The sequence below is a fragment of the Lissotriton helveticus genome, chromosome 1_1, assembly GCF_964261635.1.
Source record: "Lissotriton helveticus chromosome 1_1, aLisHel1.1, whole genome shotgun sequence".
In the NCBI taxonomy this organism is placed as follows: Eukaryota; Metazoa; Chordata; class Amphibia; order Caudata; family Salamandridae; genus Lissotriton; species Lissotriton helveticus.
Genome location: NC_136057.1, coordinates 910,537,072 through 910,552,432, shown reverse-complemented (window position 1 = coordinate 910,552,432; position 15,361 = coordinate 910,537,072). Strand labels below are relative to the sequence as shown.

At 46.7% G+C, this 15,361-nt stretch overlaps 1 protein-coding gene across 3 annotated transcripts in view; it reads right to left on the bottom strand.

The window, feature by feature from the left end:
• The window catches only part of TBK1 (TANK binding kinase 1), a 428,747-nt gene that overhangs the window by 280,553 nt on the left and 132,833 nt on the right, over nt 1–15,361 (bottom strand). For all 3 annotated transcript variants that reach the window (XM_078676127.1, XM_078676137.1, XM_078676146.1), the window contains exon 5: nt 5,005–5,186. In XM_078676127.1, coding sequence (XP_078532253.1) covers nt 5,005–5,186 — 182 coding nt within the window. The remainder of the gene's footprint in view (nt 1–5,004; nt 5,187–15,361) is intronic.

The window sequence follows — 15,361 nt, the reverse complement described above, 5'->3', positions numbered from 1 at the left end:
AAGTAGGAAAATCTTAGCTATGCTTCCCGGTAGATGGAGAAACCAGTGCTCATGAAACAGGTAGTGCTGTATGCACGGTTCCTGCACTGGGTATGAGCAGATTGGGATCAGCGCCTCCTTTCTGAGGTTGAAAATGCATTTACACACCCTCATGGACAGGTTTAGGAAACCAGGAAGCATAGCAGTCAATGTCACAAAGTCAACATAATCACACTAATGGTAGCCTGTCTGAGCATTCGAACAATGGCATGGTCTATTTTCGTTCGATAAAACAAATCATTCAATCCACCCTTCCAAATGGGAGAATAAAGTCTTTCCCTTCAGGAAGGCTGCCAAAAAAACACAAATGGAGCTGAGGGGTTTCCTGTGACAATATAACCTGTATCAGGAGTCTGATTCATACTGATTTAAGGCACACAAATAGTTGCTTCGGAACGGATTTTCCTGAAGATTTCCAATGCGGCAAAGGAATTTGGGGTTTCACAGAGAGCAACAGTTTCAGTGGGCGAACTTAAGAGGCTACTTGGTATAACTGCAGGGAAGACATAGGTTCAAAAGATAGTGTTTGAAGTGCTTCCATTACGATTGATACATTCATCTTACTATGGATAAAGACCATGTCTGTGTATGAATTTGCCAGACTATATTTCTTGCACAGACCAATTATTAGGGAAACTCAAGTTCAAAGTTCATGAAAACCCAGAACTGTAGCCATGCGGAAGTTAAAGATTCTAAATCTCATTAACCAACTCATCAGCTCTCAGTAGAAAGCAATGGAGGGAAAGGATTCAGATAGAGGGGAAGACAAGCCTCAATAATATGGGCATAGGTAGGTGTAAGAAAGTGCCTCTTTTGACATGTTAGCCCCCACCTTTTGTCTGGTTTTGATGTGGTTTTGATTGTAGTGCACAGGGTCCCTGCCAACATGTCCCCTGTGCTTCTTCTCTAAAACATACCGACAATCGGTACTTCTGCTCCCCTGTAAGTCCCTAGTAGCTGGTACCTAGGGCCTGGGACCTCCCTCACTAGGACCATGCCACAACCCTTGCAGCTTGCATGCCCTTCTGAGGTGAAAAACAACAAAGTAGACATGACACCGTGCCTCAGTGCCATGCCAGTGAGCCAGCACTGCCTGCAGGTATAGGTAAACCACCCCTCTAGCAGGCCTTACAGCCCTAAGGCAGGGTGCACTATACCCCAGGTGAGGGCATGAGTAGATATGCCCCTTTAATACTTAAGTCAATTCTAAAATATTGTAAGTGCCAGGGAAGCCATAAGGAGTACATGAGGTGGAAACAGCACCACAGCACCATGATGTTCCACAGCACCATGAAACCAGGAGAATTTGGTACCAAACAACTCCTTGTAATAAATCCACACTGATGCCAGTGTGAGATTTATTACACCATGTACTCAGAAGGCACCTCAGAGGTGCCCCCTGAAAACCTACCGACCTTGGTGTGTGTACTGGCTGGCTTTAGGCAGCCAGCCAACCACAGACATGTTTCTGGACCCCTTGGTGGAGAGCCGCTGCTCTCTGGGACCAGAAACAAAGCACATCCATTGCAGATGTCACACCTTCTCCCCAAGAATGTGCCAGTGCTCAAAGGGGAAGCTTCAACGGCCTGCTGCCTTTGTAATGCGACTGCCAGCCTCTGGTGCTAGCAGCAGATGCCCCTCCCCCCGTTTTACACTCCCACTTTGGGCAGGTAAACAGTTAGGAAAACCTAGAAGAAAAGGAGGTGTGCCCACCTCTGCCAACTCCAACTCTCAGGTGGGGGAGGCAAGGCGAAGCACATCTTTCAGTCCCCGCCATCTTGAGGATGAGGCGACCTCTCCAATCAGGGCTAGGCCTATACCTCCTCTTACAGGAGGGTGGAATGATTGAGAGTGTAGTCACCCCAGGTAAAGTCTGCTACTCCCCTGAAAAGCCCCTTAACTTATTATTTAGGTGGCTCACCCAGACCTGTAAATCAGATCTGTGATGACCTAATAAGAAAGAAGAAATGCCTGCAGAGACGACTAAAGGTCTGTCTCCAGCTTCGACAAACCTGCGACCTGTCATGAGTGAGTGAGTGCTGGTATTTGTAAAGCGCACTAATGCCGAGGCGTCTTGGCGCTATGCAGGTTAACGTACTGAAGTACTTGCCACTATCCTATCTAGCAAAAAGCCATGTTTTAATTTCCTTCCATGCAGCCAGCGACCTCTCAAAACCCTGGGAGGACTGCTACCTTTTAAAAATACTCAAATCTCCCGGCCCTGTCCACAAGAAACCAGCTACAAGGGCTCTGAATCCAGCTGGAACTGCGATCCCTGCCCACTCAGCACCCAATGCCCACGGCCGGAGTCTGAGTGGCTCACCTGTCCAGTGAAGTCTCCCCAGCAATCCTGACTTCGAATCGAGCTTTGGCTGACCTCTCCTGGACTCCACCACCAAGCCTGCAGCCTGAATCCAGAGACTCCCCTGATCGCAACTGTCTCCGGTAAAAAGACTCCTACGAACAAAGGCACTGCAGTATCCGAGGACCCTGCAGCTTGGTGAGCTTAATTGATGATACCCCTGAGAGCCCCTACATCTCTACTTACCTCTGCTGTCGTTGGGCTCCTTCCTGCACTCTCCGGGGTAACACCTGCAGCCCTTTTTGTGAAAAGCAAAGTCTTCATTGAAAAGCATTGGGCACCAGACATTGAAATTGCACCCTGCACCTGGCAGCCCCTGTGCGCTGGTGGTGTATGTTTGGTGCAGCTTTGAGGTCCTCTCTGTGCTTAACGCTCAGTCTCCATTGAACTCCGATTTTGACCTTTGCACCCAGTAGCCCCTGTGCGGATGGTGTTGCAGTTTTGGTACTCATCTGACTGTTGCCCCTTGCTGACCTTGGATCCCGAAGACTGGAATTGTAAGTGTGATACGGTTTAACCGCGATATTGTTATCCCCATAGGATAACACTGAAAGGCTTCAAAAATATTCTGAAAGTGAAATGTATTATATTTTTAAAACATACTTACCACATTACGAAGATCTTGGTCTTAAAATAAAATGCAAAGTATATTTTTCTAAAATTGGTGTGGATCTCCTTTTTGAGTTGTGTGTCCGAAATTGCCACCTTCTTACCCCTCGCGCTGCTCCGCTCGTACGAGGCAATTTCGTCCCTACTTTATTGCACAAAGTAGCAATCAACCCCCAGACGCTTCTATGAGCTCATGAAGCAACCAACTCTTTTCTATTGAGTCATGCAATTGCATGTATCCTGAGCCAAATTCCGCTGTAGGCACATTATAGCCTATATACCACTTGTAAATTTTTTGTCACTTTTATTTAACTAACCATATTTTTAAAGTTACAAATAGTAAAAGGTGAGGAAGGTGGGGAAGTTGTGCTCCCGTCCTGAAGAAGGGGCGCCAGCCCCGAAACATGTCGACGCACACATGAGGTGCTGTTCATTATCACGACAGAATCACCTCGCACATCACTTCTTTTAATAGTGCCAGCTCGAGGTTCTGAATAAAAAAAAAAAATTCACCTACAAGCTAGGTACTTTTTAACTCTTCACTACCCACCATCACTCACATTATCACTCACTTGCACCACACACACCACACATAGTCATTTGACAAGTGCTCCCGCGTAGTCGTAGGTCGCAGCACGCCGCATCCCGTTAGAGGGGTGCGAAGACCCCGATGATGAAGCATGACACCAAGGGGCCTTTTGGTGTGTGAGGGGTATTTTACAAAACCTTGAGTGCTCCCATACCTTCCTTGGGTAGCACTTTTCCTCTGGTAGGATTCCTGTTGTTTATACAATCAAATGTATTCTGATATCCCACACAAAGGTGGCGAGGTTCCGTTGTTTCAGATTATCAAAAAATATTCTGTTACTGCGAACATATTTTGATTTACAGGGTTGGCTTAGTGAGCACTGCAAATTCAATGTCAAGACACCTCCCAAGATACCCACATCAACACAGAAGAGCACTATAACAAGATTAGAAGAAAGTTGCAATCGTTAAATAACTATACAAGTCAGGATTTTTTTGGGGGGTTGAATTACACTAGGTTGTAGCACAATAGTAGGGCAAAGTACTCAATGGGATTAAAAATTAGGAATATTGACTCCCTTTTAAACCTATAAGGAGGGTAAAGAACACTTTGAGAAACTGACTGACAATGCAGAAAGGTTGGCTTCCTTTCGAAGATGCAAGGAGGCATGTAACCATTTCTTCACAACACAAACAATTTCACATTTTATCATGTCAATCTGAAGCAACTAGAACACGTGCAGTATGTATGTGATTCCATGGTTTAGCAGCTAAAATGGCAGTTGGGTTTTGCTTTTTTCTGTAGAGATGTAAATGATGTTTTTCTGCAATATTCACATCATGACTTTCAGTTTAATCAGAGTGCCATGATTTCCTGCATTTGTAGCAATGAGAAGGAAGATATTTAACATTGGTGGGAGACACGAGCAGAAGAGGGACATGGCTTTATTTGGAATGAAAATAGACACATTACATATTATAAAGGAATTACCCACCCAAATGTCAATGTGCTGAAGGCAAACTGTTACACTCGCTTCAGAAATTTGGAATGACTAAAATAAATTGAGTGTTGATGACATAGAAACACAAGTGTGACCAAAAGAGTTTGAAGGGCCGATGTAAATGTTGAAGAGAATTGGAACAACAACAAGGATCCACCACAATTGCCCCTATGGGGCAAGAGGCAGTTTCAGACAGTTGGTCTGCATGGATCCCCATTTGAGAGAAGTTCAGTAGTCAAGATGCAAGCAACCATATGGCAACAGCTGCTAGGTTAGAATCAATAGGTAGGTAATCTAAAATAATGCAGTTATTCACCACAGGAATAGCACACCTTCCTTTAAGGAAGTCACCCTACAGGTGAAATAGGGATTAACCCATTACGGACTGCTGGACAGCTCTGGTTAGAAAATACTTCAATAGGCATATCAGGTAGACAAACAAAAGAGCATACAAAAACACTGTACCAAATATTCTTCTGTGCCATATAGAGAAACAAATTGTTCATCATCTTCCAGTTCCCGGGCAGCCCCAAAATCTGTCAGCTTGTAGACAGACTGGCCATCTTCACCAATCACACGCATGATGTTGCCTGGCTTGATGTCTCTATGAATTATACCATTCTCTCGAAGATGATTCATCCCTGCCACTAGAGTGGATTAGAAAAAACACATTTTAAGTGGCATACCATTTAAAGGACAAGAAGAGCAATTGCATTTACAAGCACTGGTTCATGATGGCTGCAACAGGTTACATGGTAAAACATTGGGAGGCTTACAATCTTAGTGTCATGCCCTGCAGAAAATACAAAAATATATCCATCACAAAGAAAATAAGGAAAACATTACTTACCTGTAGCCATCGGTGTACGCCTTGATTCTGTTGTTGTTTCGTAAGGAAAGTGCTACTTACCAGTATGTATCTGTTCTTGGCATGTAGAGCTACAGATTCTCACACTTAGCATTAGATCGCTATCAGGTGTTGGGCTCGGATGATTGCATGTTGTTGTTGTCTTAGAAGAATTCTTTGTAGTCACGAGATAGGTGACTCCTCCCTTGGACGATAGTGTGCATGGGCATCGACTCCATCATTAGATTGTTTTTCACCATGATGGGAAATGATGGAGTTAGTTAGTGTGTGTATATCTAATTAAGATAGAACTGGAACAGATACAGGTCCCGGGGAGGCGGGTGGGCGTGTGAGAATCTGCAGCTCTACATGCCAAGAACAGATGCATACTGGTAAGTAGCATTTTCCGTTCGAGGCATATGAGCTGCAGACCTCACACTGAGCATAGACTATACAGCAGTGTCTCCCCTAGTGGTGGTCACCTGTATTTGTTGCAGTAGTTTGAAAGAGAGTTTTGAGGACAGCTTGGCCTACAGCATCTTGTTGCTTGGCTTGCACATCAACACAATAGTGTTTAGTGAAGGTGTGTGTTGTAGACCATGTTGCTGCCTTACAGATGTCTTCTAGGGGAATGTTCCCTAAGAAAGCCATAGAGGCTCCTAGCTTGCGTGCGGAATGCGCTCTAGGAGGAATTGATAATGTGAGTTTTGCTTTCTGAGAGCATATTTGGATACATTTGACAATCCACCTTGCAATACCTGAATTAGAGATGGGATTTCCTTTATGCGGTGGTGAGAAAGCTACAAACAATTGTTTTGTTTTATGAAATGATTTAGTTCTGTCAATGTAATAAAGAAGGGCTCTTTTCACGTCTAGGGGGTGTAGAGCTCTTTCTGCTACAGAGTCTGGGTTTTGAAAAAATACTGGTAACTCCACTGATTGATTAAGATGAAATGGAGTGATTACCTTAGGAAGGAATTTTGGATTTGTTCTGAGGACCACTTTGTTACGATGTAGTTGTAAAATGGTTCTTGTATAGTGAAAGCTTGAATTTCACTTACTCTTCTAAGAGAGGTAATGGCCAATAGGAACGCTGTTTTCCATGTGAGGAATTGTAGTTCACATTTGTGTAAAGGCTCAAATGAGGGTCCCATGAGATTGGTAAGAACAATATTGAGGTTCAACACTGGAGAGGTTGGTAATCTAGGAGAAATGATCCTCTTTAGTCCTTCCATGAATGCCTTAATTGCAGGGACTCTAAATAGTGACAAGTGTTGTCTGTTTTGTAAGTACGCAGCAAGTGCTGCAAGATGTAAACGTATAGATGAGTATGCTAAGTTACATCTTTGTAAATGCAGTAGATAGCAAATGATATTCTGGATGGAAGCATCTAGTGGATCAATATAATTATTAGTGCAGTAAATGGCAAACCTTTTCCATTTTGCAGCATAGCAAGCTCTAGTAGTGGGTCGTCTGGCTTCTTTAATGATGTTCATATAGTTTGGTGGCAGGTTAAGGTAACCAAACTCTAAGACTTCAGGAGCCATATCGCCAGATTCAGTTGACTTGAATCTGGATGCCTGATCTCTCCATGGTTCTGCGTTAGCAGGGATGGGGACAGGCACAGTCTTTGGTGTGGAACTATTGATAGTTCTAGCAGGGTTGAGAACCACGGTTGGCGTGCCCATGTGGGAGCTACTAAGATTAGTTTGAGAGACTGTTGCCGGAGCTTGCGTACCACTAGTGGGATTAGTGGGAGTGGCAGAAAAGCGCACGCAAATCTGCGGGACCAGTTCATCCATATTGCATTGCCCTTGGACAATGGGTGTGGGAACCTGGCGGCGAAGGTTGGGCATTTTGCGTTTTCGTGTGTGGCGAACAGATCTATGTCTGGTTGGCCGCACTTGTGGAAAAATGGAGGAAGAACTTGTGGATGTAGTTCCCGTTCGTGAATCTGTTGTGTCTGTCGACTTAACAGATCTGCCATCTGATTGTGAACTCCTTGAACGTGTTCGGCCAGTAGATATATTTTTTGTGGAATGGCCCATCTCCGAATGCTTTGTGCAAGCTGGGACAGAGGCAGAGAATGTGTGCCTCCATGTTTTTGTATATAGTACATGGCTGTCATGTTGTCCATCTGGATTAAGACAGCTTTGTTCTGTACATGTACTTGGAAGGTTTTAAGTGCTAGGAATATCGCTAGCAGCTCTAGGTGATTGATGTGGGGAACTTTTTGTTGAGTGGTCCATTTTCCCTGAGTTGTATGGTCTAGGAGATGGGCTCCCCATCATGTGAGAGATGTGTCTGTTGTAAGTACTATCTGTGGAACAGGTTCGAGGAACGGCCGCCCTCTGGACAAATTGTTGGTGTTCCACCACTGCAGAGAGCGATGTGTGCGGCTGTCCACCAACACCAGATCCGTAAGTTGACCTTGAGCCTGATTCCACTGATGTGCTAGGCATTCTTGTAAGGGACGCATTTGAAGTCTTGCAAATGGCACAATAAAAATGCAAGATGCCATCATGCCTATGAGTTGCATTAACACTCTGGCTGGGAGAGAGTGTTGATCTTGAAATGTTGTGATTAAGGTCTGAATGCTCGCTATCCTGGCTGGACTGGGATAAGCTAGAGCTGTAGAGGTGTTTATTGTAGCCCCCAGATATTGGTGTCTATGAGAGGGCTGGAGATGCGACTTGGTGTAGTTGATCGTGAACCTCAAGTTGTGTGATGTTTGAATGGTTTGATAAGTGTGTTGAACACACTGATTGAATGACTTGGCTTTTATTAGCCAGTTGTCTAGGTATGGGAAGGCATGGATCTGTTGTCTTCTGAGATGTGCTGCTACTACTGCAAGGCACTTTGTGAACACTCTGGGTGCAGTGGTCACCCGAATGGAAGGACTCTGAACTGATAATGTTGTCCTTCTAGTACAAACCTTAGTTACTTCCTGTCAGAAGGATGTATGGGAATGCGGAAATAGGCGTCCTTGAGATCTAGTGTGGCAAGGAAATCGCCTTGTTGTAACAGTGGGAGCACCTGTTGTAAAGTGATCATGTGAAAATGATCTGAGTGTATATATAGATTGAGGGGATCGAGAATTGGTCTTAGTGTCCCGTCCTTTTTGGGTATTAGGAAGTAAACCCCTGATCCCTGATGCTGTAAAGGAACTATTTCTATTGCGTCTTTTTAAAGCAATGAGAGAACCTCTTGTTTTAGCAGCGTAAGATGTTCTGCGGACATGGGACGCTGTCAGGGTGGTATATGTGATGGGGTAGCTGTAAGTTCTAGGCAGTAACCATACTGGATAATTTGTCTCACCTACTTGTCTGTTGTGATGGAATTCCAGACAAGTAGGAACTGTGCTAATCTCCCCCCGACAGGAGTGGAATGTTGTGGGGCGAGCGGAAGGAAGTCATTGTTTTGTGGTGGGAGAGGTACGATTGGTGTTGTTACCTCGACCTCTTCCTTTATTGCTATTTCCTCTGTATCCGCCTCTAAAATATCCTCTGTTAGGGGATGATTGTGTATTGGCTTTAAAGGAAGATGAATTGTCTGCTCCCATTTGTTTAGAGGCTCCTCTGTAAAAGGAGCGACGCAAGGAGCCTCGTGTTTGTGGGGACTGTAAAGCTCCCATAGATTTGGCAGTCTCAGTGTCTTTCTTCATCTTTTCTAGTGCAATGTCCACAGCCGGGCCAAAAAGTTGTTGTTGTTGGTGGTTAAATGGCTGATTAAGAATAGTAATCTGGACCTCTTGTTTAAAACCAGAGATACGTAGCCATGCGTGGCGTCTAAGGATGACACTGGTATTTATTGCTCGGGAGGCAGTGTCTGCTGCATCAAGTGCACATTTGATTGATGCATTTGAGATTAGCTTACCCTCTTGGATTAGATCATTTGCTTGTGTCTTATATTGGTCAGGCAAATGTTGTGGTAGTGTTTCTAACTGGTCGTAATGTGCTCTGTCATATCTTGCGAGCAGTGCTTGAGTGTTAGCTATGTGCCAGGTATTGGCTGCTCGGGCAGCGACTCTTTTACCTGAAGGGTATAGCATCTTAGACTCTTTATCAGGAGGTGGCGCTTCTCCTGAGGTTTGGGAGTTTGCACAATTTCTAGTATTAGAAAAGACTAGAGAATCTAAGGGATCTCCAGGGGCAGGCCTATACTTCTTTTCAATTCTGGGGTTTAGAATCCTGGCACGTACAGGATCTTTAAACACTTCTGGGGCATGCTTAATGACCCTTTTAATCATAGGTAATATTTGTACTGACTTTTGGGACTGTTCAAAAGTAAACAAAATCCTCTTCTGCCTCGTCTGAGTGCATTGTGACTCCATGTTAGATGGCAGCCCTATTAATTAAGTGTCCAAAACCAATATTATCTTCTGGAGGAGATGGCTTTGAGGGATATGTGTGTGGATCTGGGATGTCTGGTATGTCCTGTGGGACAGGGTACTCCCAATCAGGTGGATCATTTGGATACGTAAAAGGGTCATGTGGGTCCCCCCTACCCCTATGTCATCATCATCATCATTATGAGGAGGTGTATTAGGTGAAGAAAAATTAGGGGGAGAATTTTGAGGTGCAATAGGTTTAGGGGGAGGAGGTGGGTTAGAGGGAAGTATAGGAGAAGAAGGATGCATAGGCGATGTGGCAGAGTCCTTCTTCACAGGCACTGGAGGAGCAGGTGCTGTGTCTAACTTCCTCTTTCTATATGGTGGAGTGGTGACAGTCCTGTCTCTGGAACAATATAGATCTGTTTCCGCTTAGGATCAGGATGAAAAAGCTCCTCTTCTGGAGAAACTGCTTTCGGCGCCAATTTCTACGGTTCCGAGCGGGGTTTTTGTTTGTTTTTGTCCTTAGTCTTAGGAGATGTAATAGAGTCCTTTGGCGTGGGTTTTGGCTCCAAAGATCTTGGTTTCGGAGCTGAAGCTGGTTTCTTCGGTATGGAATCGTCTGAAGCCGGCTTGTCTAAGGGCCTGGGAGTTTTCGCGCCCGATTTATCTTTCGAAGTCGATGGCGTCGGAACTGGTTTCGGAGCTGGGACTTCTTTCGGTTTCGGTGCCGACGGCGCTGGTGGGATCGGCCCGCGCGGTTTGCTCGGTCCAGAGCTACCGGAAGGCTTTTCAATTTTCTTTGGAGCCGGGCTCGAGGGCGGGGCTCCTGACGTATGTTTTCGGTCATGACTGGGCCCAGCAGGCAGAGTGTTGGCCATAGCCTTCGATCTTGGTGGGGGGGGGTTGGGGTAGGGGCAGTAGTACTCACTCGTTGACCCGGAGTGATGGAGTCATCGGAATCATCTGCCTCAGACACGATTTTGAGATCTTCGGAATCTTCTTCTGGGACATCTGGGATTTCGTCGAAGTTGTCCACTGGTTCCTGAGCTGATCTCTGCATGATGTGCCGACGAGCTCTTCGGTCTCGAATGGTCTTCTTCGATCGAAAGGATGCGCAGGCTGAACAGGTAGACTCGTCGTGTTCTGGTGATGAACACAGGTTGCAGACCTTATGATGGTCACTGTGTGGAAATTTTGCTCCACACTGGGGGCATTTCTTGAATGGCGCCCTTTCCATGAGCTGTAGGCCTCACAGCATGGATAGGCCCAACGGCCCACGTGGACGACCGGAATCGAGCTGATGAAGACAAGTCGAAGGTCGAGATGTTTAAAAGTTAATCTGAAGAGTTTAAGTAAGTTTTATCGCGTCAAAGTACTTTAGAAAGTAGATTTCGAACCGGAGCTGAAAAGTTACATCCGAACCCAGTGGCGGAAAAAAACAATCTAAGGATGGAGTCGATGCCCATGCGCCCTATTGTCCAAGGGAGGAGTTCCCTATCTCGTGACTACAAAGTCTTCTTCCAAGACGACAACAACGTGCAATCATCCGAGCCCAACACAAGATGGCGATCTAATGCGAAGTGTGAGATCTGCAGCTCATATGCCTTGAACACTAGGCTTACTCCTGCCATACAGTTTTGGTTCTGGAAAACTGCATATGCATGTGTCACCTGGAAGCCCAAAGAGAATTGGGCAAAGACACCAGCTTAGTTTTATTGTTTCCCATCCTGTCACTTGTCAGTTTAGTCATGGCTATAGGTAAGTAATGTTTTTGATCTTCAGCATGCATTTTCTTTTACATTTACATAAACTCTAACTGAAAATCTACATCCTGCATGTCAGCTAAAGAAACGTTTCCAAGGAAAGACACAGTTGCATCTTAAGGGCCTCATCACGATGTCAGGCGGAATCACTTCCGCCCGACACCACATCAGTCCTGGGGCTAATCGACCGACACCAAGTCAGCGGTCCCGACCGCTGCATTAGGATGCGACCAAACACTGTTTGGTCGAATTCCAACATTTTGCTATGGGAGCATGCATTCTGGCCATAAACTGGCCGTAAAGCATTCTTCAGTAGTAAAATTGGAGTTGTGGATGACGTCCTGATTTTCTGACTGAACCAGCCTCCTCAGGGCCATACTGCCTCCAGATCTTACAGTCCTTCGGGCAGGCTTCTGGTCGTCGGCTGAACCCCGGGAAGTCAGTTTTGGTCACACTGCACCTCTCTAGGGATTGCTAAGACTGGCAATCCACCATACAGCTTCAGCGACAATCCTTTAAATACCTAGGGATATGGATCACCCTTATTCCCGAATTGGGCTGGTCCCTCAATGTCATCCCATTGGTTAAAAAGGCCAAAGAGGATCTCCACAAATAGCAGACGCTGCCCCTAAACCCCCTGGGGAGGGTTGCTCAGTTAAAAGTGATGATGATCGCATTCCACATCACAATTTTTCATCTACTGTGCCAGTCTAGACAGAGACAAACTTTATGCAAATCAGTCTTGGCCCTGCACCAATTAGAATGGTCGAGTCCAACCTGCCAGGCCAGGCAGATAGAGCTGGACTGTTCCTATTAGAGCAGGGTGATGACTGGTTTGAATATGACTGGGCCCAAACTGAGGTGGACTCCTCTGCTTTCCCAGGACCTGGTTCCGGGAACTGGACAGTCTAGCTACCAAGTTTCTATGAAAAGGGGGGAGGGCACCCCTGGCTCTATCTGCATGCCGGATCTCCTCCTTCAACAGGGGAATAGGGATGACGCACTTATATCTTTACTTCTTGGCTGCGTATCTCCTGGTGGCCCACGACTGTTTCAATGGGGACTGGTCTGACCCGGCCTACCGGCTTGAGCTGAGTGAGCTGGGATTATCTCAAATCCAAGCTATGATGTACGGGGGCCCATTCCATCCCAACTACCTAACGTGACACGCTCAGTGTTGCTGGCCTGGCAGGCCTCGTTACGCCACACCTGCTTGACGCGTAGGTTGACCCAATGTACACCCCTCTGGCACGGGGCTTTGCTCCTGGAGGTTAGTGGGCTACAGGGGTTTAAATCATGGAACTTTATTGGCATCTCACAACTAGGGGACATATGGGCGAAAGGCCGTAATGCTTTCCTTCCAGGAGCTTCAAACCTGTTACTCCTTACAGTCATCTCAATTCTATAAGTATTTGCAGCTGCGACACGCCCTCCAAACGCACATCACGGATGACACATGGCTCCCCGAGTATAGCCCTACCGAGGCGCAGACAATGCTGGGAGACCTAGGCAAGGGGAGCATCTCCTGCATATACCGCACCTTAGTCAACAACACCCCCACCTACCTTGATAAGTTGAGGGACCAATGGGTAGAATGGGTAGGCCTCCTCGAAGAGGTGGGCTGGCACAATGATCTCATGGCACCCAGGACAGTCACCGCCTCCGCCAAACTTAAGCTGATCCAGGTCTACTACTTACATGCTGCTTTCCTCACTCCCCTGCGCCTTCACCGAGTGGGCTTGCACCCAGACGCGTCATGTGCGTGATGTAATCATGCCCGGCTGATTTTTTCCATGTGGTTTGGTCCTGTCCCCGCCTGGAGCGATTTTGGGGGTCATTGAGGAGGCGCTTACGGAGGTCCTGGGATGGGGGGTTCCCCATGACCCACGTCATTCACTATTGGGGATTACGGACGGGCTGGACGGGTCCAGAAAATACAACATATTTTTTAATACAGCTATGATTGTGGCCAAGCGTGACATAGCGGCGGCATGGAAATGTCCTGACCCGCCTGACCTTGGGAGGTGGCGAAGGGGGGTGAACTGGTGCACGACCCAGGAGAAAGCCCTTTACGTGGTGAGAGGATGTCCCAAAAAATACGAAAGGGTGTGGGGGAAGTGGTTAGGTACTGTGGCGGGTTTCGGATTGATTTGCTTCCTTATTTTTGCCTGTGTATGTCTTATGGGATATGAAACCGTGGGATGCTATACAAGAAAGTAATTGATCTATTGTCCTCCGTGCTCTCACTGATATGTTCTATGTGTTGTAAAACAATAAATTTGATTTTCCCCAAAAAAATTGGAGGTGCAGGGATCAATATGGGGGTGGGTACCATAGGTGCCCCCTCGGCCTCCAACCGAAGGCCGTGCACCAAAGGGGGCCCAGCTGGGGGCCCCCAAAGACACTTTCCGGCATGGTTTCAAAATCGGACGGACCAGCATGGAAACCATGTCAGAAACAGTCATTGTAATCTCAAGGATAGAAAGACCCGCCCTTGAGATCACTTGACGCACTCCGACTGACGGACGGGCTCTCCGAGTCTGTCAGAATGACCGGTTGGATTCCTTTCCCACTGTCTCCATCAAAATGAGGTGGTCGGAAAGGAATCTGACCGGCACATTACGATGCGGTTCGGTCGGAAAGAGCCTTGCAACCTGCACCTCACTGTTGACTATCAGCCCATGCACAGCAAGTGTGAGTACAACACAATAGCTTTCTCATACTTTCTTTACATTCCCTATCTCATCAAACACTGTAAAGCCCTTGCATACCCGCAAGAGTCATTTTCGTGCTATATAAAACGTTATAAATGAAAAAATAAAAATAAACCTGACAGGTCTGCCACATGGAAGGGACGAGCACCTGTCATCTCTAGCTCTAACTTACAACAATCTCCTTCCTCAGCTTATAAGTACAGCAGATATATTCGGGGCCTGGTATCCCCCGAAACATACTGCCAATAATTTTAATCCCCACCAGATATACCCACACCCACATTCATACATATTAATTCTCCATCTTAGTCCCCCTTCTTGCCTCTTTTCTTTGCTCTCTCAGTTCCTACTTTTCTGACCATACAACTACATTCCTACCTTTCTGACCAACCAATCCGATGGCTAAAACGTGCCCTATAGTTGGCTACATCACCCACACAATCACCCAGGAGTAAACAGTGTACAGAACACATCATATGTGCTCAATACACTTATGGAATCTCATAACTGGCTCCTATGTGACACCTAACAGCACCTTTCACCCAACAATATCCACTACACACCAATTGTCCTTTAACACTCATAATCTCCCAGGGGGGCGTGGCTAGCCGGGCAGCGAAATGGCCGCCTCTTGAGCGAGCTCCGCCGGCTGAGGCTTTTATCCTACATTAATCCTTCTTTTTCTGTAAATGCAAAATCCCAACTTGACAAAATCCAGTAGCGGAAGATTGGGTGAACCTGCTACCAGACTCGTGGAGTTCCAGCTGCAACATAAGGCGCGCTAAACATGCCCAAAGAAACGCCGTAGTGTGTCTGCTGTGTGACGCCGGGGGCTGCGGAACTCTGCCCAGGTACGCGCGACAAATTGAGCCCGCGGCTGTGAGGGCCGAGTGGGGGCTGGCTGCCCGCCTTATGGTGTGCTCCACAAGCACTGCGCTGTGGCTGGTAAGCTGCTTGGTGACGACACCCTATTCCTACATCATAAGCCTTACTCACCGGTAGCTCGACTGACGGACCCTGCGCTCCGTGGCTGCAAAAATCGCCATCGATCCGACGAGGCGCCATCTGGGACACGCATGGTGCTGGCTGCCGGGGAAGGGCGACAACGTCGGCGACGGTGACCGCAGGGGGCCCGCAAAGCTGTGTTACGTGTCTCCTGGACGGG